Here is a 26,071-nt window from a genome sequence, read left to right as displayed (position 1 = left end):
AAGACCTGCCATGGTGTATCAGAAAGAGCAGTTCAGTGCCTTTGGCATCAGCCAGGACTGGGTTTGAGTTCTGTGCCCATCACTTACTGATGGTACAACCTGGGGCAATTTTCATCACCTCTGAGTCTCTGTTTTCCTCGTCTGTGAAATGGGGGTAACCCTATGTGCCACTAGGTTTAGAATAATGGACTTAAAGCCTGAATACATTACCCCAGACTATTCATACTTACTCTATGAATAATAACACTTCTGGTATTCAGTTCATGAGCTCAGAAGACGGAAACACTTGCTACTCCTGCTCTGAGTTAAATCACAGTCAATAGCGATATAGGTTTCACTTTCAAAGAAGGCTTTTTTTCGAAAATGTGGGCACTGCATGTGTGTATGGATATGTTTGGAGGTGGAAGGGGATGCTACATTTCTGATATAACTCTGGAATTCATTAAATTCTGGCATTACGCAAACATTTATTTTCCTGCCAGAGTTCCACAGGGAAGTCCAGTTTGATGGAGAAGAATAAAATAAATGCAGTTTATTTTGCAGGTCAGGGGAGAAATTAGAATTATTGTATTAAAAAATAATCCAGAAGACCCAGGTGCCCTGGTCAAACTCAAATGCCTATGAGGGGCAGTCCACGTAGATGGAAAAGGTAAGTCTGGTGAAAGACTATAGGGAGTGGTGGCAACTAGGGCATACAGTTTTGGGGAACAGCCCATCTTCAATATTCGCACATCATAGGCATGTTTTGCTAGACTTTTCCACTTTTAATCAAAGCCAGGTTATACTGTAAAATCTCCCATTTTTAATTGTAGGCAGTTTATTCCATTGGGAGGCCTGAGGTCTAAATCAAGTCAGCAGGCCAACAATATATAAGCTTTGTCCTAGATCAGGGGTTAACACACTTTTTCTATAGAGGGCCAAACAGTAAGTATTTTCAGCTTTGCAGGCCCTGTATCTCCTTACAATTACTCACCTCTGCTGTTGTAACATAAAAGCAGCCATGGATAATGCATGAATGGATTGGTATGGCTGTCTGCCAATAAAACTTTATTGACAGAAAGAGGTGGTGGACCAGAACTGCCCCATGGTCGGTTGGTCAAGCCTTCACCTAGCTACTTAACACTGATACTAAAGGCCTGGAAGAGGCGAAGGCTGGAGAGAAGACGGGAAGGCCGGGCTGGCCAGGGCCTCTGGGTCCTGTGGGTAGCTGGATCAGGTAGACTGACAGCCAAGGCTCCGGGGTCCATGCAATGCTTCCTACTCCTCTTTCCAACCTTTGATCAGGTCCCCTCCATTCTTCAATGCCAAGAGTTTCTGGGATTCAAAACTGGAGAAGACCCCCAAATTCAAGGACTAAGCTGCCTTGCCTCCCTCCTGTCCCCAAACTTCCCCCTCCAAGAGTCAAGGAGACTCTCTGGGGCTCGTCCCCCCAGCCTGCCCCACCCCCTATCATCTCTTTCTCTTTTGTGAAGCCACCAGATGAGTGTCACCCAGAGACACTGCCTGGAAGCCCAGGCAACTCCTTGCATAATTGCTAACCTGACTCCCACTTGCAAGCCAATTAGAGGGAAAAGGGGGGACGAGACCCACCTCCTGTCATTCGGGTGCTACTGCCACCACCGCTTTTCTTCGTAAAAAGAAAAAAGGTAGTTAATTTCTGCCCCTAAAAAAGGCTAGGGAACAATCTCTTTAAATTACAGTGTGATAACGTGAAGCAAAGATGCAGAAGTCAAATACAATTTGGGTTATAATTAGTGATTTCCTTGTAGCAAGTTTCTCTGGGAGATCCAGCCTTCCTCTAGTCAGCTTGCCAAGTGGTCTGAAGGTCCCTTTCACTCCAAGGGGCCACTAGATGCCACGTGGGGGGAGGGGGTGATTGGGGGATGAAAGAGTGTGTGTGTGTGTGTGTGTGTGTGTGTGTGTGTGTGTGTGTATGCTGTGTGTTTATAAATTGAAGCAGTTTAGAGATAAATCCAGAATTATGGGGACAGTGATTATTAAGATACTTGTCTGCTATGATATTATCACGTTTAAAATAGCAGGGTAAAATAAACTATTTCTGATGGGGAAGTCAAACAATGTGGGTTTAGGAATCCACCAGGCCTCTGCTGGCATTTACACTCATCCCTTTATTAGTTGTATGGCCTTGGGGCAAGTTGCTTAACATCTGTGTTGTTTCCTCACCTGTCATTCTGGCATCACCACATGCATCCCTTGATGGGCTATGGAATGTGACTAAAATTTTCAGCATAGCGTGTGGCTCTTGAGTGAGTCAGGGAGCGGATCCTGGAGGTGGACTGGCTGCTTTTCAATCCCAGCTCTGACCTTCGTGGCTTTGTGATGTGACCTGGGCACCCTCCTTGATTTCCCTATGCCCTGATGTTCTCACCTAGGTAACAAGGGGTTTTAATTATGGTACGTATTTCCTCTGGATGATGTAAGATTCCTCAGCATAGCGTGTGGCTCTTGAGTGAGTCAGGGAGCGGATCCTGGAGGTGGACTGGCTGCTTTTCAATCCCAGCTCTGACCTTCGTGGCTTTGTGATGTGACCTGGGCACCCTCCTTGATTTCCCTATGCCCTGATGTTCTCACCTAGGTAACAAGGGGTTTTAATTATGGTACGTATTTCCTCTGGATGATGTAAGATTCCATCAGATCATACACAGAAAGCTGGTAGCATCACTGCACCGGGCATCTAACACATGCTCACTACATGCTAGTTACTGTTACCTAGACGTTACTCATACAGGATAGTTGAGTCTTCTTTTTAAATTTTCTTCCTTTCAGCCCCTAAAACTTCTATTTGTTTTTCCCCATCTACCAGTCAAGATGCACCTTTACAGTTCCCCCTTTTAAAAGACCAGGGCAGCCCAAACTTGTTGAATTGTATTATTTGCAACGACTTCCATGATTTTTTTAAAAAACCTTTTTGCTTCCAAAACAAGTCTGCAATACTTAAGGCTTCATATTACCTTGGTCCTGATGGCCTGGTTTGTTTTGGACTATACTGTCTGCAAGCTTTGGTTTATTGGAGAACAAACGTGCCCATGCAGCTTTGTCTCAAGGACACCGAGATTGCATAAGAGTCAGGTCCTCAAGGTTGGATACATTCTGCTCCTGATATCAGAGGGACGGATTAGTGTCTGCATCATGTTGACCTTCTCTCCTAAGCCCAACAGTCGCAGGGCCCATGAGAGTTTCTGTGGGATCTCCACTCTGACTGGCTCATCTGCCACACTCACCCACCTCACAAGGGTCTGGTTACTTTACTACTGGGGGCAGAACCTACCCTTTGACCTTCTGCCCTTCTGGGAGCTTGGGCAGTGACGTGGACCTAGCTCTACATCAAAGGCTATAATCTGGCAATCCGACAGCCTCCATGCTCTTCAGGGGTGCAAAGCTGGAAACCCAGATTCCCTAGTTAGAGTGTTTGGACCCAAGAGCAATTGGGACTAGAGCCGGTTGGAATACCTAACAGTTCTGAATGAGCACAGCCCCCTCAGCACAACCACCAGGACCTGCAGGCGAGAACTAGATAAAACAAAGACTCTTTTTAGAATTCTGGAAGCCTTTCTGAATGTAGGGCCCAGTGGTGGCTGAAACCTCTGGCTAGGAACCAAAACGGCATATCAAAGAGAAATGAAGCCTTAAATCATATAGCTTGACTTGCTCCTATAGTCAGGGTCAGTGGGCTTTGTCCATTTTAATGCAGAGATAACTCTAAGTAAGTGCATTTTGAAAGCTACTACAGAATCCAGGAGATAGGAAAAAAAGCATGTAGGATGCAGAGGGAGGGGCATGGTGCAGTGGAAATTTTCTTACAGGACGTCCCTGTTCTGGTTTCTGCTGTGATATTCACTGTGTGACTCAGGCAGATCCCTTTCCCTCTCTGAACCTTGGCATTATTTGTAAAGAAAGCATGTAGACCAGATGGTCGCTTCCAGCTCTAGCATTCTATGCATCTCTGCACTGTCATGCTCAAGCATCCAAGCTGCCTTTTTTATGAACCTGAAATACAGTCTCACTCAAAGGATTAAAGTTCCTAATTTCACCTCTTATCGAAAAAGTAGTGGGAGGGAGACACAAGAGGGAGGAGATATGGGGATATATGTATATGTATAGCTGATTCACTTTGTTACAAAGCAGAAACTAACACACCACTGTAAAGCAATTAGACTCCAATAAAGATGTTAAAAAATTAACTAAATAAATGAAGTTTCAAAGACTAAGTTGGGGGTTATAAACTCAGTATCTTCAGAGGCTGGGCAGATAACAGAAATAAGTGAAACAAGAGCGAACAGGAAAGCACATAAAAATCCAAAATGCTGCTTGCTCTTGAAAAAAAAAAAAAAAAAAAAAAAAAAACAAGATATTGTAATGCTGAGTCAGCAATCCAATATGGCTGTGATTGGATGGACTGACAGGGAACTGCCTTTGGATGGACCACGTGCCCTCAAGACTACCAACGGGGCCTCCATCAAGCGGTCACATAGCATCATGCCTAGAGTTTTATCATTCCTATATTAATGGGGAAAATTAATTATTTCTTTTACCTATGTCTCCATCATAAACTAATCTCTTTCAAGTATGTATGTTACTTGCCTGGACCTGAAAGTATTTGGGTTTCAGCCCTTAACTTATGCAATCACCTTTCATCTGTACAATGAGGAGATTGGAATAGGTGGTTCCCTCCAGCTCTAACACTCCAAGGGTCTAGCTGAAGCCCCCAGGTACCCTCAGTTAACGAAGCACAGCCAACTTCTTTGTCCTGCCTAAAATCCAAATACAGCACAGACTTTGTAGGAATTCACTATCAACTTGCAAAATATATGGCCAGGAATTAAGAGCATGACCTGGTGGTTGGCTAATGAGGGATTCAAATACTGCCCACAGAACAGACTAACGTCTGAATCTAGATTCTTTTAAAAACAAACAAAAGCAATGAAACCACTTCCCTGAGGCCCATGAGGTGCGCAAAGGTTCTTCAACACCTAACCAGTCATTTGTGTAGCTCCTAGACAGCCCGCTTCATCTTCCACTAAATCTTCAAATTACCTGATCATTATCCCCACACTTCACAATGACATCGTGCTAACACTTGCTCAAAGACTAACACCTTAATCAAGGAAACAGACTGCTTACTCATACTGAGAGGGTAAAACTGATGACAATGTATACAGGTATGAACAAGCACAAAACACCAAGTGAAGACAAAGTCACGATGTAACGTTTCCGATGATTTAAGGCTTCCAATGGAAATATGACAGTGAAATCCCGCTCAGGAAACTGAATAGGTCTGATCTTTCCTCATTCAGCAAAAGCAAGATGGCTTCAGCCTTATGGACAAAACTTCAGTCATATAGTCCTTTCATAAATCCTAACCTTGCTCTTCAGGACCTAGACTTAGGTCAATGACTTGCTTGTACCAATCAGCCGAACTCAGGCGTGAGTGACTGAAAACTATTTGTACGGAAATCATCACATACAAGAATTCCTTTTAAATAAGTGTGGGGATTTGAGTCTTCATTTCCCCCTTAACACAGAAAACGTCACGATTCTTAGGAAGGATTTATTGTCCTGAAAAACATTTAGAATGAAGAATTCAGGACAGAGGAGAAGGCTGTGATTTCCCACTGGGAATGATGTAATTATTTCCTAATTATAATGGTTCATATGGTAGAACGTTTACTGTGTGCCCATCTCTGTGCCAAGCCCTTCACTGGCATTATCTCATTAGGATGTCATAGCCTCACATACACAGAGGGAAAAAGTGAGGCTCAGAGAGGTTCCATCACATGCCAGTGGTCCCAACCTGGGTCAGAACTGGGATGGGAACTCCCAGCTCTGTATCGTGATGCTTCACTGCTTCTCCTGATAACACCTAAGGGTATTTACTTATCCAGAGCCATTTTTCCTGACCTGTCATAAGAACCTTCAATTCTCCCGGAATCCAAGGCTGTAGCCTGGTCCTACAAAGGGACTTGGGTCTCTGATGCTCACAGCTTTCAATTCTCCTAAGCTAGGCTCAATGGTGTCTCCTGGGCCACCAGGACGGGGCACTCTTTGGTCAACAGAGGCTCTGGAACAGTAAAATCGTCCTGGAATTGGGTAACACGGGCCTTCAATTCATCCTGAAAACCACAGACCATTTATTCTAAAGCAAAGACAGGAGGCAAAGGCGTTAATACTCGGCCTCACGAGGGAACAAGCAGCAGTATGCCGCCAGCCGCGGCGGGTCCTCAAAGTGCAGCAACAATCGACGAGAGGGGGTAGGGAACCGAACGCACCAAGGTATGGGATCAGAAGGGCACAGACAACTGATGGTTGCAAGGCAAGTTTAATAACAAAGCATAGCCATATATATACCCCTAAAGCAGGGAATTTGCTTAGTCACCATCTTATCGGCATCAGCTGGTTAACTGGCTTCTCGGCTTAATCACGCCTTATCGGCATCAGCTGGTTGATTGGCTTCTCGGCTTTTCCCTCAAAGGCACCAATTTCCCCTCCAGGGTTGCTTTTCCTAGCTTTAGGGAACAACCAGGGACTCCCAGTAACTGAGCAGGTCCCTGGAGCGAGCGATTTGGCCAAAGGCCATCTCCTTTTTTACGTTCATCCCATAAAGTCCAGGATGCATACCAAGGAGAGTACAATCGGGCCCCGAGGCTTATGAGGGTCTTAATGGCGCCTTCCTCAGAGGGCAATGCTTGCCACATTTCCCCCTCTTTTATTTTTTAAAGCTTGATAATGCAAGTTCAACCCATATACCTCCTGACGAAGAGCAGCGAGACGGCCAACAATAAAGCGTAATAAACAAGGTAATGCAATTAACATCAACAATACACATAACCCCACGGTAATCAATCCTGTGAGTCCACTTTGAAACCAATGCATTGGGTTTAACCATTGAAGCTGATCCAAGAGTCCTTGAATTAATTGGTGGGGCCCATCTTCTTGTAGATGAGCTTCTTGAATTGCTTGTATTTCTGCATTAAGTTTTTGTATGTCCAAACTAATGTGTCCATCAGTCTATACACTTACAAAGTGCATTTTTACTTTGTTCCAATCCCAGTCAGTTTCATTATAAGCGTGTTGAGTCACACAAATCCAAGTATATTTAGCATGGCAAATCAAACGCATTTTCAATTTTAAAGCCATAATTTGGTCTCCTAAACCTATGAGAGCATTTTTTAACTCATCAACCTCAGTTTTTAGTTGAGTATCAATGACTTTGTAATACTAATGCAATACTGGTATTTTTAGACAATTGATTAACATAATGTGCTTGTTGTACAGTTTTACTTAATGCTAAACCGGCGGTAGCGGCTATGGCTGTTAAAGCGGCTAAGGCTGCTACATATTAATATTCTAATGACTCGTTTAGGTCTTTTTAAAGCTTCCGATAATTCTAGCCAAGCTTGCATGCTAGTACTACGATACCATGGTTCAGAAATATTTACAGGCAGCATTACATAGGAAGGTTGTTTTAACATCACAACAGAAAAAGTTCCTTTCATAGGCAGAACGCAAGTACTAAATATACAGTTCTGACAAGTTATATTATAAATCTCCTATTAGCAAGGCATATGAGGGTGTAACGCAAGTAATAACCAGTTGATAAGAATAAGACAATGCAAACTTCCCCAAATCCCAATGCTTATAAAAAACCAATCTATTATTAGTAAGAGAAACTGAAGAAATTAAAATGGTACCATTATTATAATTTAAGGTGCACCAGATTTGAGAATTCAAAATCAGATTGGGGAAAATCAGAAGGAACAAAGGAGGGAAACTTCAAACTTGTAACAGCTTTAACTACCTTTAAACTATGGCTGGCCAGTAAAGTCCCTTGTCCTCCTACATGTACTTCAACACAAAAATAGTATCTTTGACTTTGCAGCTTCTATTAGAGCTCCACTTTCAGCTTTATGATTAGACCCATCTTTGTTGCTGTAATTACCAGTCTCATTCTTTCCATTTTTGTTATTGTTGCCCTGTGAAATCATTTATTCTAGAACAGCAAGAAGATGTAAAGCTTTCTCAGCTTGGTAGGTTAATATATACAGGTCTACGAACAAAAAACACACTGCTTGGGCAAATTTCTCTTCAAAAGGTTCTATGAACTGATAAAGTTTTTCACCAACGGATATGGCTTCTGTATACTGTTGGACATGATACAGGATGACTGCTTGATTGTAATACAACATACTGTTTTCAACATCATCTAGTCCATCCATTTCTTCCTAATTCTTCAACTGGTTAAGTGTCTGTCTTAAACTATCTGTTGTTGTCTGGTTACTTTTGAAAAACTCAGCTACTGCCGTATTCAAAATTATATTATAATCGTCTTTGTTTATATCTTGTAGGCAGGCAAGATGTTGCAGACAGACATCATAATTTCTAGCTGTGAAAGCCTGGAAAACACTGGTGGACAACTCCTTCTCTTGATCAGTAATCTCAGGTCGCTCCTTGGATACTTTTTGTCCCATATTTTTTTTACTTCTGACTATTGCCCCGAGTTACTATCAACTTTACTATGTGGCCACACTTTCACTCTTTACTCCGGGGATTCACCTACCGAGATTCAGATGTCCCTCTCGTCCGGTCCCTGCTCGGGCGCCACTTGCCGGCAGCCGCGGCGGGTCCTCAAAGTGCAGCAACAATCGACGAGAGGGGGTAGGGAACTGAACGCACCAAGGTATGGGATCAGAAGGGCACAGACAACTGGGCCCTTCTGACCTTCTGATCCGTATATCCACCCCTAAAGCAGGGAATTTGCTTAGTCACCATCTTATCGGCATCAGCTGGTTAATTGGCTTCTCGGCTTAATCACGCCTTATCGGCATCAGCTGGTTGATTGGCTTCTCGGCTTTTCCCTCAAAGGCACCAATTTCCCCTCCAGGGTTGCTTTTCCTAGCTTTAGGGAACAACCAGGGACTCCCAGTAACTGAGCAGGTCCCTGGAGCGAGCGATTTGGCCAAAGGCCATCTCCTTTTTTACGTTCATCCCATAAAGTCCAGGATGCATACCAAGGAGAGTACAATCGGGCCCCGAGGCTTATGAGGGTCTTAATGGCGCCTTCCTCAGAGGGCAATGCTCGCCACAGCAGTACCTGTGTCCTTAAAGTAAATGTGAACCTTAGGAGAGCAGAACTGATATTGACAAAACAGCTCAGCTACACTGTCATCTGAAAAGACAATTTTGAAGCCACTGAAACATATTATTGGAGTTTGCTCAAGGCACCGGTCTCAAACAAGAGACCGCGCTAAGCCTGTAATATTGCACATGCTTGGGTCTGCTGGGGCCCTTCCCAGGGTGAAATGAGGAATTCCCAGGCAAAGCATTCTTTTCTGCCACATCTCTGGATGCACAGAAGAGCCCAGAGTATGTGGCCAGGCCTGCCTGGGGGTGCCTTCTGGGCTTCGAGCCCTAAAGAGTTTTGGTCTTGAGTCTTCCACACCTGGTTTGGAGCCCTGGTTTCTACCTGTTAGCTACAATGACCTTCAGGAAGTTACTTGCCTCAGGTTTTTCAACTGTAACATGGCAATGACAATGCCTCCTAACATACTTTTATTCTTTTTTCTTTTTTTTTTTTTTGTGATGGAGAGTCAAGATGACTCGAGATCGTGCATGTAAAATGATTACAACATAGCCTGACGTTCAACGCGCGAAAATTGTTGTTTCGGAGACTGATTCTCTGCCTCCTGTTCTGATGTAGCTACTTACCCTATTTTTAGATTGGCATCCCTCAGTGATTTTGCCAAACTTTAAATGTAAGCAGGGGATGCCAAAGTCCTCCTACAGGGAGAAGGACTCTGGCGCTTTACAATTTGTCTCTGATGAGTGTTTCGAAGGGAAGAGGAAGGGTGTTTGGAGAAGGGCAGGGCCACTGTGGAGGAAGGGTACAGTAGGACTATAAGAGCAGAGAGGTCAAACAACCAGCCCAAGCGCCTTCAGCTTGGAAACGGGAAAGAGAGGGGCGAACCCTGACACACCTAGATTCCAGGTTCTTAGCTGACCTGCTTCTTTAAATTGGAGAGCAGGCTGAAGGACCCAGCCTTGGGGCGAGTTCTAGATTGTTCACTCTGGTCCCAGGCACTGGTCATCTGAGCTGCTGGCCAGGAGAACTTGTAGGGAAGAGCCTGGAGATTGAAGAAAGTCTAGACTTTGACACTGGCCACATCTGGTGAGGGTCTCTACTCTGCCATCACAACTCCTCCAAACTCCACAACATCTTGAACCTCTTGGTTCCTCAGTGTAAAATGGGGAACGCTAATACCGTGTAAAAGGTTTGTTGTGGGGATAAAATGAGATGAGAGATTGAAAGAGCACTTAGCAGGGTCTGTGACCACAGCAGGCCCCAATCAATGGCAGCAGCCTTTCCTTTTCTTTTCCCTGACACCAGGCAGCTCTCAGGTTACTTTCTTCTGTTAGAGAGGGGGTGTCTCCAGCCCAGCATACACAGGTGGAACGGCTGTGAGCTGAGTTGGGTGGCGTGTTGTGCTAGCCAAGGCTGCGGGCAGCAGGCCTTCTCGGGACTGTCTGTGGGCTGTACATGGGCTCTCTGGAGGGTAACTGTCAACATTTAAACCCATGTACCTTTAACCACTCACACAGAGACACCAGAGGTGGACAGCGATATTTGTACCCAGCTGCTCACTACAGCCTGACTGGGAATAATGACACTGCAAGATGAACCCCAGAAACAACCTAAATTCCATTCTCCATGGGAGACCTCTGTACGTAAGATAGCAGACAAACATGCAAAAGAATGCAAAGCATGATACAGAATGATCTCCCAGATATAAAAGGTGCCAAAGTGGGTGCTTAGTAGATTTTAATTCTGTCTTTTTGGAAATGGAACTAGTGAGAAGTTAGAAGATGTAAAGATTGAATTAGAGACAGAGAGAGATAAACTAGAGATAGAGGGAGAAATAGACAAGCAGGCTTTTATAAACTGAGTGTTCGTATTCCCCCAAAATTTAAATGTTGAAATCCTAGCCCCTAAGGTGATGGCATTTGGAAGTGGGGGCCTTTGGGAGATGATCAGGTCATGAGGGTGGAGCCCTGATTAATGGGATTCATGCCCTTATAAAAGAGGCCTCAGAGAGCTTCCTCACTCCTTCCACTATGTGAGGACACAGCAATGGGACAGCCCTCTATGAACCAGGAAGTGGGTTCTCACCAGACACCAAATCTGCTGGTGCCACAATCTTGGACTTCCCAGCCTCCAAACTGTGAGAAATAAATATCTGTTGTTTATAAGCCAGTCGATTTATAATATTTTTGTTATAGCAGGATGAATGGACTAAGACACAGGCATATGCTTGTGTTTGCATAAAGCATTTCTGGAAGAACTGGTGGCTCTTGTTTCTGAGAAAATTTTAGTTTTCATTATATACACTTTCTAGTGTGTGACTTTTTGAAACCACAAACCTGAATTGCAATAATAATAATAATAATAATGGCTAGTTAACAAAAAGGAATGCATTGAGAAAATTTCCCCATACCTTAGCTGCACAATTGGCTTCCAAAGCAGAGCCAGCATGTAAATGGTTAAGAAGAGGAAGTCACCACCAGGCCACATCTTATCTTCTTAAAGGTATTAATGAAAACTGGAGACACAGTTAGCACTCCAGTTGGAAGCACTGAAGATCAAGAAGGACTTGGCTCCTTAAAGAACTCCTCTCTCTGTCAACAGAGCCCAGAGCTCAGGGACCAAGCTCTAAAACTCACATTGTTTCTCCCATCAGATACTGGAGCTGGTGGGAGACTTTTAGACAGACTGCAGAGGTGATAAAAATAGAAGTTAAGTTGCTATTGGAGATACATGGAGAATTCACCACTTGCAAATCTCTAATTATAATATGTCAAGAGTAAAATACCTTGTCAGGAGCAGTATCTGATATAATACAGCATTGGCTCTGTCAGCACAGTGATCCATGATGTGTTTGGAGGCCCACATTAAATAGACATTCAGCAGAAAAATGTCCTGCAGGGACTCATCTCAGCCCTTGGGGAAGTGAAAGGATGACCTGATAGGTCTTTTCTGTCTGTACTTTCCTCAGCTCCGGCTGGGAGCTCTGGGTGCATTCTGCTTCCCTTTTACAGATCCTGCACTTCGTGTTAAATCATGTGCATATATTAGATGTTCTTGGAGCCTACCAGATGGATGGAGCTTTTCTCTTACCCCAAACTACTCCGTTTTTCAAAGAAATGATGGTCCCTCCAGTGGCCTCAGACTGGCATTAAGCACAGTGCATATCTGTCAAAGGACAGTTAGAGTTGTTTCAGGTACAACTCTACCCTGTGGGGAATAAATCAGGTGTATAATACAGGGCCATGTTTTCCGGGGTTGGGAGAACCATGGCTCTGACCCACTTTGAGGTTAAGTGAAGAGGAGGTGCCCCCAGTAAATGCACAAGGATGCAGAGACAGATTGAAGAAACTTGTCATAGACTATGTTCTGCTCAGTCAGGTCAGGGAACTACAACTCAAAAGTAGGTCACAGACAACAGAAACATCTTCCCTTTTGGCAGAAGAGAGAAAAGCATAGGCATGTAATTGTAGCAGAAAACAAGATGGCACCTTTTAGGATGCCTGCTCTTTCCCCAAACCAGCTAAGAGTACATGTCCTAAGACTTCCTTCAGGATCAGCCACAAAGCCCCTCCTGCTTCACCTTATCATGGTCCTCTTTCCTTGAAGACTTCCTGTAAGCAGGATGTGCTGCCCAAACAGTGCTTGAATAGACAAAGTCACCAGATAACCAGCCTTACCACAAACTCACACTCTCCAAAGTCAGAGAGGTACCTACTGCCCTTCAAAAACCCTAGAATTGTATGAGCCAGATTCCTGGCAGCTTTGCTCAATTTCAGGAATCATTCTGTTGCTTCTAAATCCCTTCCTTTCTCACTCTCTGTCAGTTGATAGTGAGCATGAAGGTAGTATAGAGGGACCTCCTCAGGTCATCTCTTGACCTCAAGATTTATCTGTTTCCTCACACATTTATTCTTCTTTCTTGCTATGGTCTGAATGTTTATGTCCCCCATTCACTGCCCCAGACTCACATTCTGAAATCCTAAAGCCCCATGTGATGATATTAGGAGGTGGAGCTTTGGGGAGGTGATTAGGTCATGAGGGTGTAGCCCTCATGAATAGGATTAGTGCCCTCATAAAAGAGATCCTACAGAGCCCCCTTACTCCTCCCACCATGTGAAAAGGCAGAGGCTCTGAACCAGGAAGAGGACCCTCACCTGACCATCTGGTACCCTGATCTTAGACTTCCAGCCTCCAGAATTGTGAGCAATAAATTTCTGCTGTTTATAAACCAGTCTGTGGTGTTTTGTTACAGCAGCCAGAATGGACCATGACACTTCTCTTCTGTTTCAAAATTGAAATGTTTTCAAATATTCATGGGAGCCCTTATTTGTAATGTTGGCCATTTCTTTTTTTGTGGCCCCAAATGGAAAACAACTCAAATGCCCATCCACAGGTAAATGGATCAACAAATTGTGGCACATGCTACGTAATGGTATGCAAAGAGTAGGCTACTGATGCATGCGACGAGATGGATGAATCTGTGAACCATGATGCTAAGTGACTGAAGCCAGAAAACAAAGAGCATACGATGTTTGATGTCACTGACAGAAAATTCTAGAAACTGAAAACTAAGCTATAGGAGCCAATCAGTTGGTCCCTGGGAATGCGACAGAGGTGGAGAGGGAAGATTGCAGAGGGCTGCATGTATCTTTTCGAGTTATAGTTTTTCCTGGATACGTTCTCAGGATTGGGATCACTGGATCATATGGTAACTCTATTTTTGTTTTGTAAGGAATCTCCATACTGTTATATATAATATACAATGGAACATTACTCAGCCATAAAAAAGAATGAAATAATAATGCCATTTGCAGCAAGATGGATGGACTTAGACATTATCCTACTAAGTGAAGTAAATCAGAGAAAGACAAATATTATATAGTATGATATCACTTACGTATGTGGAATCTAAAAAAAAAAATGATACAAATGAACTTATTTACAAAAACAGAAATAGACTCACGGTCAAAGAAAACAAACGTGCGGTTACCAAAGGAAAAGGGGGGGGTGATAAATTAGGAGTTTGGGATGGAAAGATACAAACTAGTCAAAACACTATATATAAAATGAAAAAGAAAATAAATACATAAAACTGAATCACTTTGCTGTACACCTGAAACTAACAGGTTGTAAATAAACTATACTTCAATATAAACATACAGACAAAAAATACAGTGGTTTCCAGATTACCAAAAAAAAAAAAAAAAAAAAAAAACTTTGGGGATGATGGACATGTCTGTTATCTCGAGTGGCAATGGTTCCACAGTTATGTACGTATGTCAATACTTATCAAATTGCACACTTTAAATATGCACAGTTTGTTGTATGTCATTTATATGTCAATAGAGCTGTAAAAAATAAAGTATTTCTTCTCCTTTCCCAGACTACCTATTGTATCTGTGTACCCTTGGTCATATTCCTTCCTATTTCCTCTAAAATACTCTGTCACTTTCTTTCTTGAGTCATCCTTCCCTATCTCTTCTTCCTTGTCCTCCCCATGGCAATTCTCTGTGGTGTAAACAGTGAATCAAAATCCACTCTCCTACAAACTGCTTTCTCTGAGATCTGTGCTCTTCCAATGCTATCTTTTCTTTTTCCTCTTCCCTCCAAATGTTTACAGTGGTACTGTACGTACCCACTCTGGTAGTTTCCATCTATTCTTCAACTCCTGGCCCCCTGGCATCTCTCCCCAATACTCTGCTAAGGCTACTTTCTCCTGGGTCTTCAGTGATGTCCACACTGCCAGCTTCAATAATGTCTTCTCAGTTCACACCTGCTAGGCTGCCATGACAACACTCTCCTGTTTCAACGCCCCCATCTGGGTACCCTCTTTACATCCCATTCAATAGCTCTTTTGCTTCCAAACCTCACCACCTATGAGTTCTCCAGTGATCGATCAGTCCTTGACCTTCTCTCTATTCCCTACACTCAACAAATGAATCAATTCAGGCCTGTCCATACAAATGGATCACCTTACTACCTTTGGCTCTGACCAGTTGCTGTCCGTTAAATACCTTTCACGAGAAGTCCCAAAGGCACCTTACCATTGACTCCAGTGGAACCATCCTTGGTCTATGTATTTGGGAATGGGGCTCCTCAGTGGCCCCATGGCTGAGATATCCATTCTCTGCTTCAGCCACTGAACTGTGCAAACCAGAGAGAGAGAGTGATTCCCAGGCTTGCTTGTGTGGACTAATCCAAGAGTCTTTCACTGGGAATCTGGTGTGATGGCAAGAGGCTGAACTTGAAGGACCATCACACAGAAGTGGAGAATGATGAGCAAGAGGAAAAAAAGGCAGAGATGGATGCAGTTGGAACCTAATAGATGCATGCCAAGAACCAAGCTGTGTCTAAAGCCAGCACTTGTCTGGAATTTTTTGTTTTATAAGCCGATACATTCCCTACTGAGTTTTCCGTTACAGCAACAAGAAGCCTACGAAATAATACTGCTTCATCAGTGATTTTGAGGTAGATCTCTTAGAAAGTGTTTTCTTCCACGATCATCATAATACACTAAAGCCTTGGAAATCCATGCTCTAGAAGTTGCGACATTATAACAAGTAACAGAACACATATCCTACGCTCTCTAGTGGACCAAAAGCTCTCTAAGGGAGGGAGCCTGTCTGCTCATCGTTTCACCTCCTGTAGTGTCTGGGGCACCGTGGACATCCAATACGCAATTTAAATGTAATCGTGTTGATCTCTGGAGAGTTTTTTTTTGTGAGAAAAGGATGTTGAGCTTCTCTACTCCCCAGCTGGATTAAGATTTCCTTTAAGGTAGGTACAATTAACCCTTTCTTTCAAAATGTCATTTTTTAAACTTTTCTGGCTTAAACTTTTTTCAATGGCTTCCCATAGCTTTCAACATGGAACCCACTAGGACTGCGGGATACAATCCCTGCTGGCTGCCCCCATTTAATCCTTTGCCATCTCCGAACCGTCTTCATATGCCCTAGACGTACTGCCTCTTTTTTAGTTCTTTGAATAAGCCCAGCTCTTTCCAACCTTGGAAACTTTGACCTCGGTATTCCTTTTGCCTGGATGCTTTGTCTTTTCCCCTTAAATATCGTGTCCTTGAAGAAATGTTCCCAGACTACTCATTTGCAGATGGTACCTCTGATCTTTTTTTAGCCTCCCATAGCACCTGTCTTTTCCTTAAGAGCACGTATCACAATGTGTGTTTACACAGCTATTTTATTGCTACATGTTTACTCTCTGTCTCTGGCACTAAGTTACAAGAGAGAAAGGACCATTTCTGTTCGGTTCAACCACATCATCAAGTATGAGCCCTGGTCCGAGTAGATGCTTAATAAATATTTGTGAGTGAATGAATGAATCTTCCACAGCAGTTTGTATGGTTGGTCCATGTTGAGGCTTAATACATGATGTCTGTTGGGACCTTTTTTAGTCCTAAAATAACCTCCTCAAGCCCTACCACCATTGAGTATGACAAAACAACTAGCATACAAATAAACAACTCCATCACTAGGTAGTCAACACAACAACAATAAACACCTACTAAATCCACAAACCCATTTAATGAACCCATCCCTAAGTTACAGCAGCCAAATACTAAAAAGGCAATAGCAGCATTATTGACAATAGCCAAGAGCCCAAACGCCCAACAATGGATGGATGGGTAAACAAAATATGATCTATCCATATCATGGAATGGTATTCAGTCATATAAAAACAATGAAGTACTGATCCATGCTCCAGCATGGATGAACCTTGAAAACATTCTGTTAAGCAAGAGACAGACACAAAAGGTCATCTATGGTATGATCTCATTTGGGGGAAAAATACAGAACAGGTAAATCCAGACAGAAATAAAGCAGACGGGTGGTTCCCAGGGTCTGGTGGGAGGGAGGAAAGGAGAGCGTCTGCCGAATGGATACTGGATTTCCTTTTGGGGTGATGGGAATGTCTAGGACTATATAATGGTGATGGCTGCACGGCACTGTGAATGTACTGAATGCCACCGAATTGTATACGATAAAATGGTTAAAACAGTAAATTTTATGTTCTATGTATTTTGGCACAATAAATAAGGGAGGACAAGCAACAGAAAAATTTAAAATTTACATTACTTTGAAAAATCTCCAAACCTAACCTCTAAATCAGTGAGGTACCAGGTAGCAAAGCTAGTCAATGGTTGCTTTGGCTACAAGAAATACATCGTGCTTCAAACCAATAAACTTCTTCGCAAATACCAGTTTTTCAGAGGGCAGAAGAAACAGGCCCAATTGCCTTGCACCTATAAAGTGTTCTGGACTAGAGGCTGGATGTGTCCAGGATTCTAAAGAATTCCGCAGAACAAGTTTTCCTAAATGTACATGTACCTCTTACGGTATGCACGGTGTGTGGTTCTTTTAGGTAGTACATAAATAAACATTGTGTAATTTTCATCGTTATCTTTGTTTACGGTGGTTGTCCTCCATGGATAGCCAGCAATACTAGTTTGCATTGATGGTGGTGATAAACAGTTTCTTTTCAGTTTGTTTGCTTGTTTTCAGTCCATTTCATCCATATTCGTATGCAATCGATCTGTTTGGTGCACAGAGGTGTGTCACCTCCGCCAGCAAAATGCAAAATTCTCTCCTGCTGCCCCTTGGTTGCTGAGGCCACCCACACCCCCGGGGGCTCTTAAATAAAAAAGATGTTAGGGACTCAAGCCACAGCATGGGTGAATTTCCCACGAATGTGGCTCGGGAGGGCTGGGGTGGAAGTGGGGAGTGAGTACAGTAGGCAGGAGATTCATTCTGGGGGTGATGGAAATATTCCTAGACTGTAGCAATGGTTGCACGATTCTGTAAATACAATAATAATCGGTGAGCTGTACACCTCGAATAGGTGAATTTTATTGTATGTAAATGGTACCTCCATAAAGCCATTAAAAAAATAGATTATCCTAGAGGGGTGGGATAGGGAGGGTGGGAGGGAGGGTGACAAAAGAGGGAAGAGTTATGGGAACATATGTATATGTATAGCTGATTCACTTTGTTGTAAAAGAGAAACTAACACACTATTGTAAAACAGTTATACTCAAATAAAGATGTTAAAAAAAAAAAGATTATATTGTCACAAGCTCATAATCATAGTGTATGATTCCCCTCAGATGACGTAATTCCAGAAAAAGCAAAACTATAGAAGCAGAAAAGAGATAAACGTTTCCCTTTACAAATACACGCGGTTAATGGAAAATGTGTTGATTTAAATCAGTGCCAGGAGAAGATGCACGTAGGTGAGGTGAACTAGGCGGGGCTCGGATGAAAGGATGAGCTTAGGGGCTGCTTTGCGGGAGGGAGCCCTCCTCCCCGCACGACCAGTTGCGTGGACGTGCGCCCCGCTGTCATTCCCGGAACCCTGGGGTCCCAGCACGCCCCCTGAGGCCAGTGCGCACTTACTGTGGCGGTGCCCGAGACGGTGTGCGCGCTCGTGTCCGCTGCGCTCTGCTCCGAGTGCGACTGCGCGGGAGGGTACAGGTTTAACGTGTGCTCGGGAACGGTGGTCTGGCCCGTGTACTCTGGCGCGGGGTGGGGATGAGGGGCCGTGTATTCCGCGGGGATGCCGTTCTGAGGGGGGGCAAACTGGGCCGAAGCGTAAGGCTGAGCCATTGTGTCAGGGGCAGCTGCTGCTTCCTGATTACCCTGGAAAATCAGAAAGAGAGAGAGGGAGAGAAAACCGTGAGCGGGCACCAAGCAGAAACTTTCCCCCCCCGCCAGGCACAAGGACAGCTGCTCCCCGAATGCTTCGTGGGTTTCAGCACGGTTGCCAAGAGCCTGAGATGGATACCTCCCACTCAATCTTCACCGGACCCTATAAGGAAACAGTAAGCATTGTAGATAGAGCCCCATTGTACAGATGGAGAAATCGAGGCTCTGAAGGGTTGAAGACCCTTTCCCAAATCATCCAGCCCAAGAGCCGAAAACTGTGAGGGTCTGCGCTCTCCTGGATTGGGTTGTTCTGGCAGATCTTTCTAATTTCATTCCCGTTTTGGAACGTGTGAGCATGTAGTTGTCGCTGGTGACAGCAGAGCCTTGATTTGATACTTAAAATGCCAAGACCGATTAAATTGCACGTGTGTGTTCTTGAGAGGAGAGACAATTCATGTAAGCATTTGAATTTAATCAACATTTTATGTGATTTGGCTCACATAATGGGACGGGGGTGGTGGTCCTTGCAATGGTTACAGTGTGTGTGTGGTGTGTGTGTGTGTGTGTGTGTGTGTGTGTGTGTGTGTGTGTGTGTGTTTGATGTTCCCAGTGCCAACATGAAGCAGTTGATGAAAATTCAGTGCCTAATTTGGACAAAGATGGCCTTCTGTGATTGTCTCATTTTAAGTATCTCTGCAAAATGCTGGACTTAATTCTTAGCCTCATTAATCAATGCCTCCTCCCATTCCCTGACTTATTATTTTTTTTATAAGCAGAGTATTATGTAACAATTCACCCTTCACATCTAGGCAAAACATGCAGTGTGATACTTATAGGCAAGTCAAAAGAATAAAAAAAAAAAAAAAGAATTCAAATGCTTCCATTTCAGGAAGCATCTCTCTCCACCCCGACTCCCATAACTTTACTACCCTACACACACACACACACACACACACACACACACACACACACCACACAAACACACACAAGGCATCAGGGACTGTAACCCAAAGGTCTAAATTTTCCACGGTCTTAAGAAGAAATGGGATTGCACAGTCAGAAAGAGAAGAGAGAGAGAGAGAGAGAGGGAGAGAGAGAGAGAGAGAAAGCTTAGCAATTAAGCATAGCAAATAGCTGCCTCTCCCATTGTCTGTGGTCAATTAGATGTGACTTCAGCCCTCCTATAACGATACCAGGGCAAAAGTGTCAGAAATCACATCTCCTGGGTTCCCGCCACCAACATTTGAGAGCTTCTTCAGCCAAAGCAACTTGAGTGCAGCAAAAACCATTATGACAGAGAGGGGGAAAAAAAAGTTTATTCTTAGAGCAGCGCCAGGAGCTGGTGCATTTGTTTAGAAGGAACCTTAATTAGAATGTTAAAGATGACACTTGGAAGAGAAGGACACTTAGGATAAGTTTAAAACATTTTACAAGTGAAAACACTCCCCTCAGGCCCTTTCCTCCCCCAGACTAATTTCTCCAAATGTCTGTGCCATCGAAGCAAAAATAAACAGCCGTTTCTTTCTTGGCAACGTGTTTTCATAGCACTAGGGGCTGAGAGGGTCTGTCTGTGCTGGGGTTGGATCGATCGGCTGGAAAGGTAACCGTGCCCATCCTTGGGAAACCACATTTACTGTCATTGCCGTTCATTGTTCACTCCTCTTCAAGGACAAGCCCGGTTTCCTTTTAGGGGCCACTTGCACTCCCAGTCCCCACATTGTGCTGACGTGGCTGGGCCCATCCCTGGTTACCTCTAGACGTGGTCATGTTACCCTGCCTGGCTAACCAGAGGGCTCCACTCTTATGGTCACAGTGACTTGGGCTTATGCCCATCTACCTAACTCCTAGCAACTCCAGTGAGGCTTAATCCTGGGACTTGGCTGGAGTTTGGGGAGGAAGTTCTTTCACCACGATGACTGACAGCTGGAAAAATAATGTTAAGCCTGGAGCTGCCAAGAACTGCCTCTTGAAGGGAGCCTCCCTAAAGCAGAAGCCAACGCAGAGGTAAACGGAGCCCAGAAATGGAGAAACAGATCAACTGAGTCCTGCTGACATCATTTGAAGTCTTGGATCCAGCTTTTCCTGCAGTGAGTAACACTGCTGTTTAAGTTCCATGAGTCAGTAAATGTCTTATTTAGTGTAAGCCAGCCTTTCCGTTACTTGCAACCAAAAAGGTCTTGACTAATACCAGAAAAAATCCTCTTCTATATATGAGCTGACTAGCATTCTTCTCTTCTACAGGGCTGCTCAAGGAATACATTCTTGTACACAGAAAAGTCCACACAGATGCTACTTCTTTCTGGCTGACAAGAAACCCTAGAAACTTTGGGACCTTGAGAACGTTCCAAAGAGAAATTCACTGAGACAGATTCCACTTCTGCCCAAAGGTCTGTTTCAGCCTCCCCTACCTCCCACCTCGCTTGTCTCTGAATTGAAAGATAGACTTGTGAAAACTCCAGGGGAGCATGAAATGATCACAGGATCAATGGTAGGGAGAGATGGTCATAAAAGACAAGTAGAAACACTTTCATGGGTACATATGTGCCCACATGGCCTTTCCTCACTGCAAAGCAGTCTCAGGAGGAGTGAACCAATCCTACAGACTCCTGCAAAACAGCAACAGCTCCTTGCTAGGATCTGACCTCTCTCTGTACTGGAGCAGGAAGGGCCTGCCCTCAGGAAGCTTATGGTTTCTCCATCCTCTCGACACCATCACGTCTTTCCTGTTCACTGCCTCCTCTGCTTGGGAATTCCTCCCCTACTCCCTTCCCTGGCTAGCCCTCCTTGGCTTCTCTTTGAAGTCCCAGATCAAGAGCTCCCCAGCAAGTCTTCCCTGACACTTAAACCACATCAGTTGCCTGCCCTCTACACTCCACTGCAGCTTGTGGTCACCTCCCACGTAACTCCAGGTACCGCTATCACCTGCTGATTTGCCTGTGAGCATCCTGAGGGTGGGAGACTGTGTCACATTCTCTGTTCCATCTCCAGGGTTCAGCAGCACGCTGGCTGCAAAGTCAACATACACTGGTGTTTGCTAAGTGAATGCATGCTTGGCTAGTGGACTCTGGGCTCTGTCAGGCTTCACTGGCAACAGGATGGGGGTGGGGGGATGGGAAAGGGATCAGCAAACAAACCCTGGAAGGAATCTGGCCCACAACTTGTTTTTGTAAATAAAGTTTTATTGGGACACAACCATGCTCACTGTGCTCTGATGGCAGAGTTGAGTTGCTATGACAGAGACCATATAGCCCACAAAATCTAAACTATTTATCTATCTGGCCCTTTGCAGAAAAAGTTTTCTAATCATTGTGGCAGAGTTATCATGAAATATGGGGACATCAATTATGATGCAAGAGGGAGGAGATATGGGGATATATGTACATATATAGTTGATTCACTTTGTTTTAAAGCAGAAACTAACACACCAGTGTAAAGCAATTAAACTCCAATAAAGATGTTAAAAAAAAAAAGCGGCTGTTGTTGCACAAATAGTTTGGGCAGGAAATACAGTTGGTGGTGAAGTAGGGAGGGAAAGGGGGTGCCTTCTACCTAAACCAAGGAGGGGTGGCTCAGCAGACTTGGAGATTGGCAGCATTAAGGATGGTGGAAGAAAGGTGCAGTAGAATCTTTTTCAGAATGTGCTTTCCATCACGAGGTCTCTGCGTTGTATACACACGTGCTTCAGACTCAGCAGAAGTGGGCTTGTGAGAAGACCTATGACGGCTTCAGACTTCTGTGATCCAACTCAAAGGCATCCTCTTCTCCAAACCAGAACTCAGAAAACAAACTGAGTGACACTCAGACCTAGTGGGCACTGGGCACGGTGCTGCATGCTTCGCATCAGGAGTCCTTAAGCAGGGTGACTGCTCCCCAGGAGACGTTAGGCAATGACCAGAGACACTTTTGTTTGTCACAACTGAGTAGGAAGGGGTACCACCAGCATCTAGTGGGTGGAGGCCACAGCTGCAGCTAGACATCCTACAGTGCACAGGACAGTGCCCCCTCCACAACCAAGAATTATCTGGCCCAAAGTTTAATAGTGCCAAGGTCTAGACTCTCTGCTTTGCATGCACTGCATCTCTGATCCCACTTTATTTTGTTGTGAAGGATACTGTAGCCCAGAGCTGGTAAATATTACGAGGTTGCAGCCACAGGTACCTCTGAGGAAAGCCAAGAGCTGAACCAGAGCCCGGGTTTATCCCACACCATGGTGTCCCTCATCTGGAAAGAAGATCTCTGGTGGGGAGATGCTTTTCCAATTTTAAATAAATAAACCACTCTCTGTCATGTATACTGTGACCCTGAGACCTGTTTTCCACCTGGTGGCATGTTACACCCTGTGGGGAAGTCAGGTGCTAGGGTATTTGATTCAAAGAGGCCAGGGTTCCAGTAGCCAGACTGGGGGAGGCAAGGGGTAACCCTTGGTGTGTTAGGGCAGCAGCCTGGGAAACTTCTGCCACCTCAAGCCCAAAGCCTGGCTTCTGAAGGCTCTGAGGCTACAAGGGCCAAGGGCAAGGGCCAGGTAGGGGCACCACTGGAGCCAGGGCAAACCACCAACCTCTATCAAAACTTATGCCATTCTGGCAAACCACGGGTGCCCACCTCTAGAGATGATGTCCATGGTAGCCAGGGAACCTCCAGGTAGCATTCAAGTCCATGGAGCTTGGGATGCACTCCCGTTTCTGGAGTTCTCAAACATGTTGGTGGGACCCTGCACGGTTACTTATTAACACTGACAGCCATTCCAGAGAAACCCTAATTAATATTCCCAACATTTGCACGTTGGGCTAATTACAGCTAATATTTAATTAAGATCACTGTACTTCCTACGGAATTATTTTTCACCTTCAAAGGGCTTCGGAGATGTCTTTCTTTCCTCCCTAGTGATGCTCCCGGATACTTAGCTTGGCTAAAATGGATTTTCTGGAAAAATATATTCACATTATGGGCACCTTTTCCACTCCAGGTCAAGGCAAATCTTGGGCACGTGAACAAGCTCCTGCCAGAAGCCTGAAGCCAATTTCACACTGGTGGCAGCGACAGGCAACAGTTATTTGGAGCATTCCGGCTAGACGTTCCCTCATTTGCAGAAGCTGCCTTCTTTCTTCTACTCTAATGCCCACCCACACTTTTCCCTAAATAAGGGGAAACGATCACAGAGATTCTGATATTTACTGAGTCAGGGTGCTTGTGGCTATTCTGAGTTGATGTGGAGGGTGATTCTGCTTTGCATGTAGCCCCACATTATCAAGGGAGTGCTTCAAGTGATTTTGCAAACCTAGCATCTAATTTTCAGGGCCCGGACTTTCCTGGGTTGCTGCCAAATACACAAAAGGGGGGAAAAGAAGCCAAGACCTCATGTTTTAAAGCCCACCGTTGCTGCTGCAAAACTGGGTAGGAGCTGGAAATCAAGAACACCCATTAGGATAAATGCAGAAGAAACTTCTTTGTCCTCATACACCAAGCCTCAATTAGAACAGCAACCCAACAGCAGCCAGATGATGATGTGGGATCCCTCATTACCTGAGACAACCCGACAGGTAGTTTGTACTTCAGTTACAGAGAGAAAAAGGATTATTAAAATGCAACCAAGTCTGATGCACCAAAGGAAAAAAAAATGCCATTTCAATTTAAATATTTTACTGAAGCGTGAAATAGCCAGGATATTATGGCTATTTTAAGACAAATACCGTAATCTGACCATTAGCATAGTGTGTGGACTCTGCTGCATGCAGGCGTTCAGAGAGATGCCCCTCAAATACAAGGAGAATTTCCTTGGTCACTAGAACATCCTACACCCTTAATTTTCTCAGGAGGCAGAGTCAGAGAGAAAATGGGAGGTGCTTTTTTTGGTTTCTTTTCAGACATCACCTTTCTCCCGTGCATGGCCCTTAGTGGTTTAATACAGTAGTTTTGGGAAACTAAAAAATGAACCAAGAGAGGCAGCCCATCAGACTTGGCAAAATATTTTGGCTCAGAATCTAATGCAAACCACATTTCAACTGCAGAAAATAGTCTTTACGTGGCAGAACATGAAATGAATTTATTCTTTTCACTGTAACTGTCTGACTTTCACCGAGGGGGAAAAGTGCCTGCTAAGGTGGACTTTAAGTATCTTTCTTTCTCTTCTCTCTGTGTGTGTGTGTGTGTGTGTGTGTGTGTGTGTGTGTGTGTGTATGTGTGTGTGTGTGTTTTCCCAGCTCTAACTGTCAAACTTCTGGAGCATCCTTTTTCCTTTTATTTCTGGAATTTATTTGTCTCCAGTCCACTTCTTGTCCCACCCCCCGCAAACCTCTTCTGGCCTAAACACAGCCCGTATAATGAAGAAAGGCACAGGAATGGTTCAGTCCTCATAAACCAGCTAATTACATCTGTCTGCACCGCCTAGGAAAGCAGCCTCTCCTGCCACGGGACCACCCCACCAACTTGGATATGCAGGAGGAAACTATCCATTCTCCGTTGCCTGCAGTTTTCTGTCTTGCTGACAGTTTGGTTTACTTTAGTTTCTTAGCCTGGTCTGTTCTACTTCTCAGGCAGGAAACGGCGTTATTTCTTGAAGAATTGTATATTCAGAGAAAGCCTCCACTGCTGGACGTTAAAGAACTAAACTGCATCATGCCCCCGGGGGCATGGAAACCAAGAAGGAAAATGCAAAATTACATCATTAACCTGCTGGTTCTAAGACCGGCTCAGTTCCACCCATCAAGCAGAAAAGCCCGCACGCGCGCGCGCGCACACGCACACACACACGCACACACACACACACACACACACACACACTCGGCTGAAAATCCTCCCCCCCCAACCCCCCCGCGCCCCCCACCGTCGGCATGATTCAAGGAGCAGAATCCACATCACGGAGATAGTAACAGAGACTTAATACAAGGAAAGGCTTCCGCTTCATTCAAATCACAATTTCGAGTAAAATATAAAATGGGGGAAGAATACCTGCTGTACCATCCTGCTTCCTTTCTCCTCCATAAACTTAGCAGCTGTTCTAGTGTCACACCACCAATCATCTGCCTGAAGCGAGCCTCGATTATGAGCCAGGCTGTGTGCGCTGTGCAACGTGGGGACGGCGGGGGTGTGGAAGGGGGGCGCCGAGGCTGCCTGGCTGACCTCCCCTTCAACAACTGACTGCTCCCCAAACCAACCCCAGATGGGACTCCTTCCTTGAGCCTGGCCCATCAATCACAGCTTGCCCCTCCTCTGGCCCTTGCTCTCAGTTTCAGAGTATACACTGAGCAGATGATTACATAGAAGAGGAACGGGAAAAAAAAAAAAAAAAAAAAACCCACACAGCACTCGACTACATTAA

General features: G+C 44.5%; 1 protein-coding gene across 50 annotated transcripts in view; it reads right to left on the bottom strand.

Annotated features, from left to right (window-relative positions):
* Positions 1-26,071, bottom strand: part of RBFOX1 (RNA binding fox-1 homolog 1) — a 2,224,270-nt gene that overhangs the window by 182,351 nt on the left and 2,015,848 nt on the right. For 45 of the 50 annotated variants that reach the window (XM_067013731.1, XM_067013735.1, XM_067013738.1 and 42 more), the window contains one exon: positions 18,505-18,747. In XM_067013731.1, the coding sequence (XP_066869832.1) occupies positions 18,505-18,747 (243 nt within the window). Of the gene's footprint in view, positions 1-18,504; positions 18,748-25,701; positions 25,994-26,071 lie in introns of those variants that run through there. The other 5 variants (XM_067013749.1, XM_067013743.1, XM_067013742.1 and 2 more) reach the window with 4 other exon arrangements.

This window comes from Kogia breviceps, chromosome 14, assembly GCF_026419965.1.
Source record: "Kogia breviceps isolate mKogBre1 chromosome 14, mKogBre1 haplotype 1, whole genome shotgun sequence".
In the NCBI taxonomy this organism is placed as follows: domain Eukaryota; kingdom Metazoa; phylum Chordata; class Mammalia; order Artiodactyla; family Physeteridae; genus Kogia; species Kogia breviceps.
The sequence above is the reverse complement of the archived record's forward strand: the minus strand, read 5'-3'. Positions and strand labels throughout refer to the sequence as shown.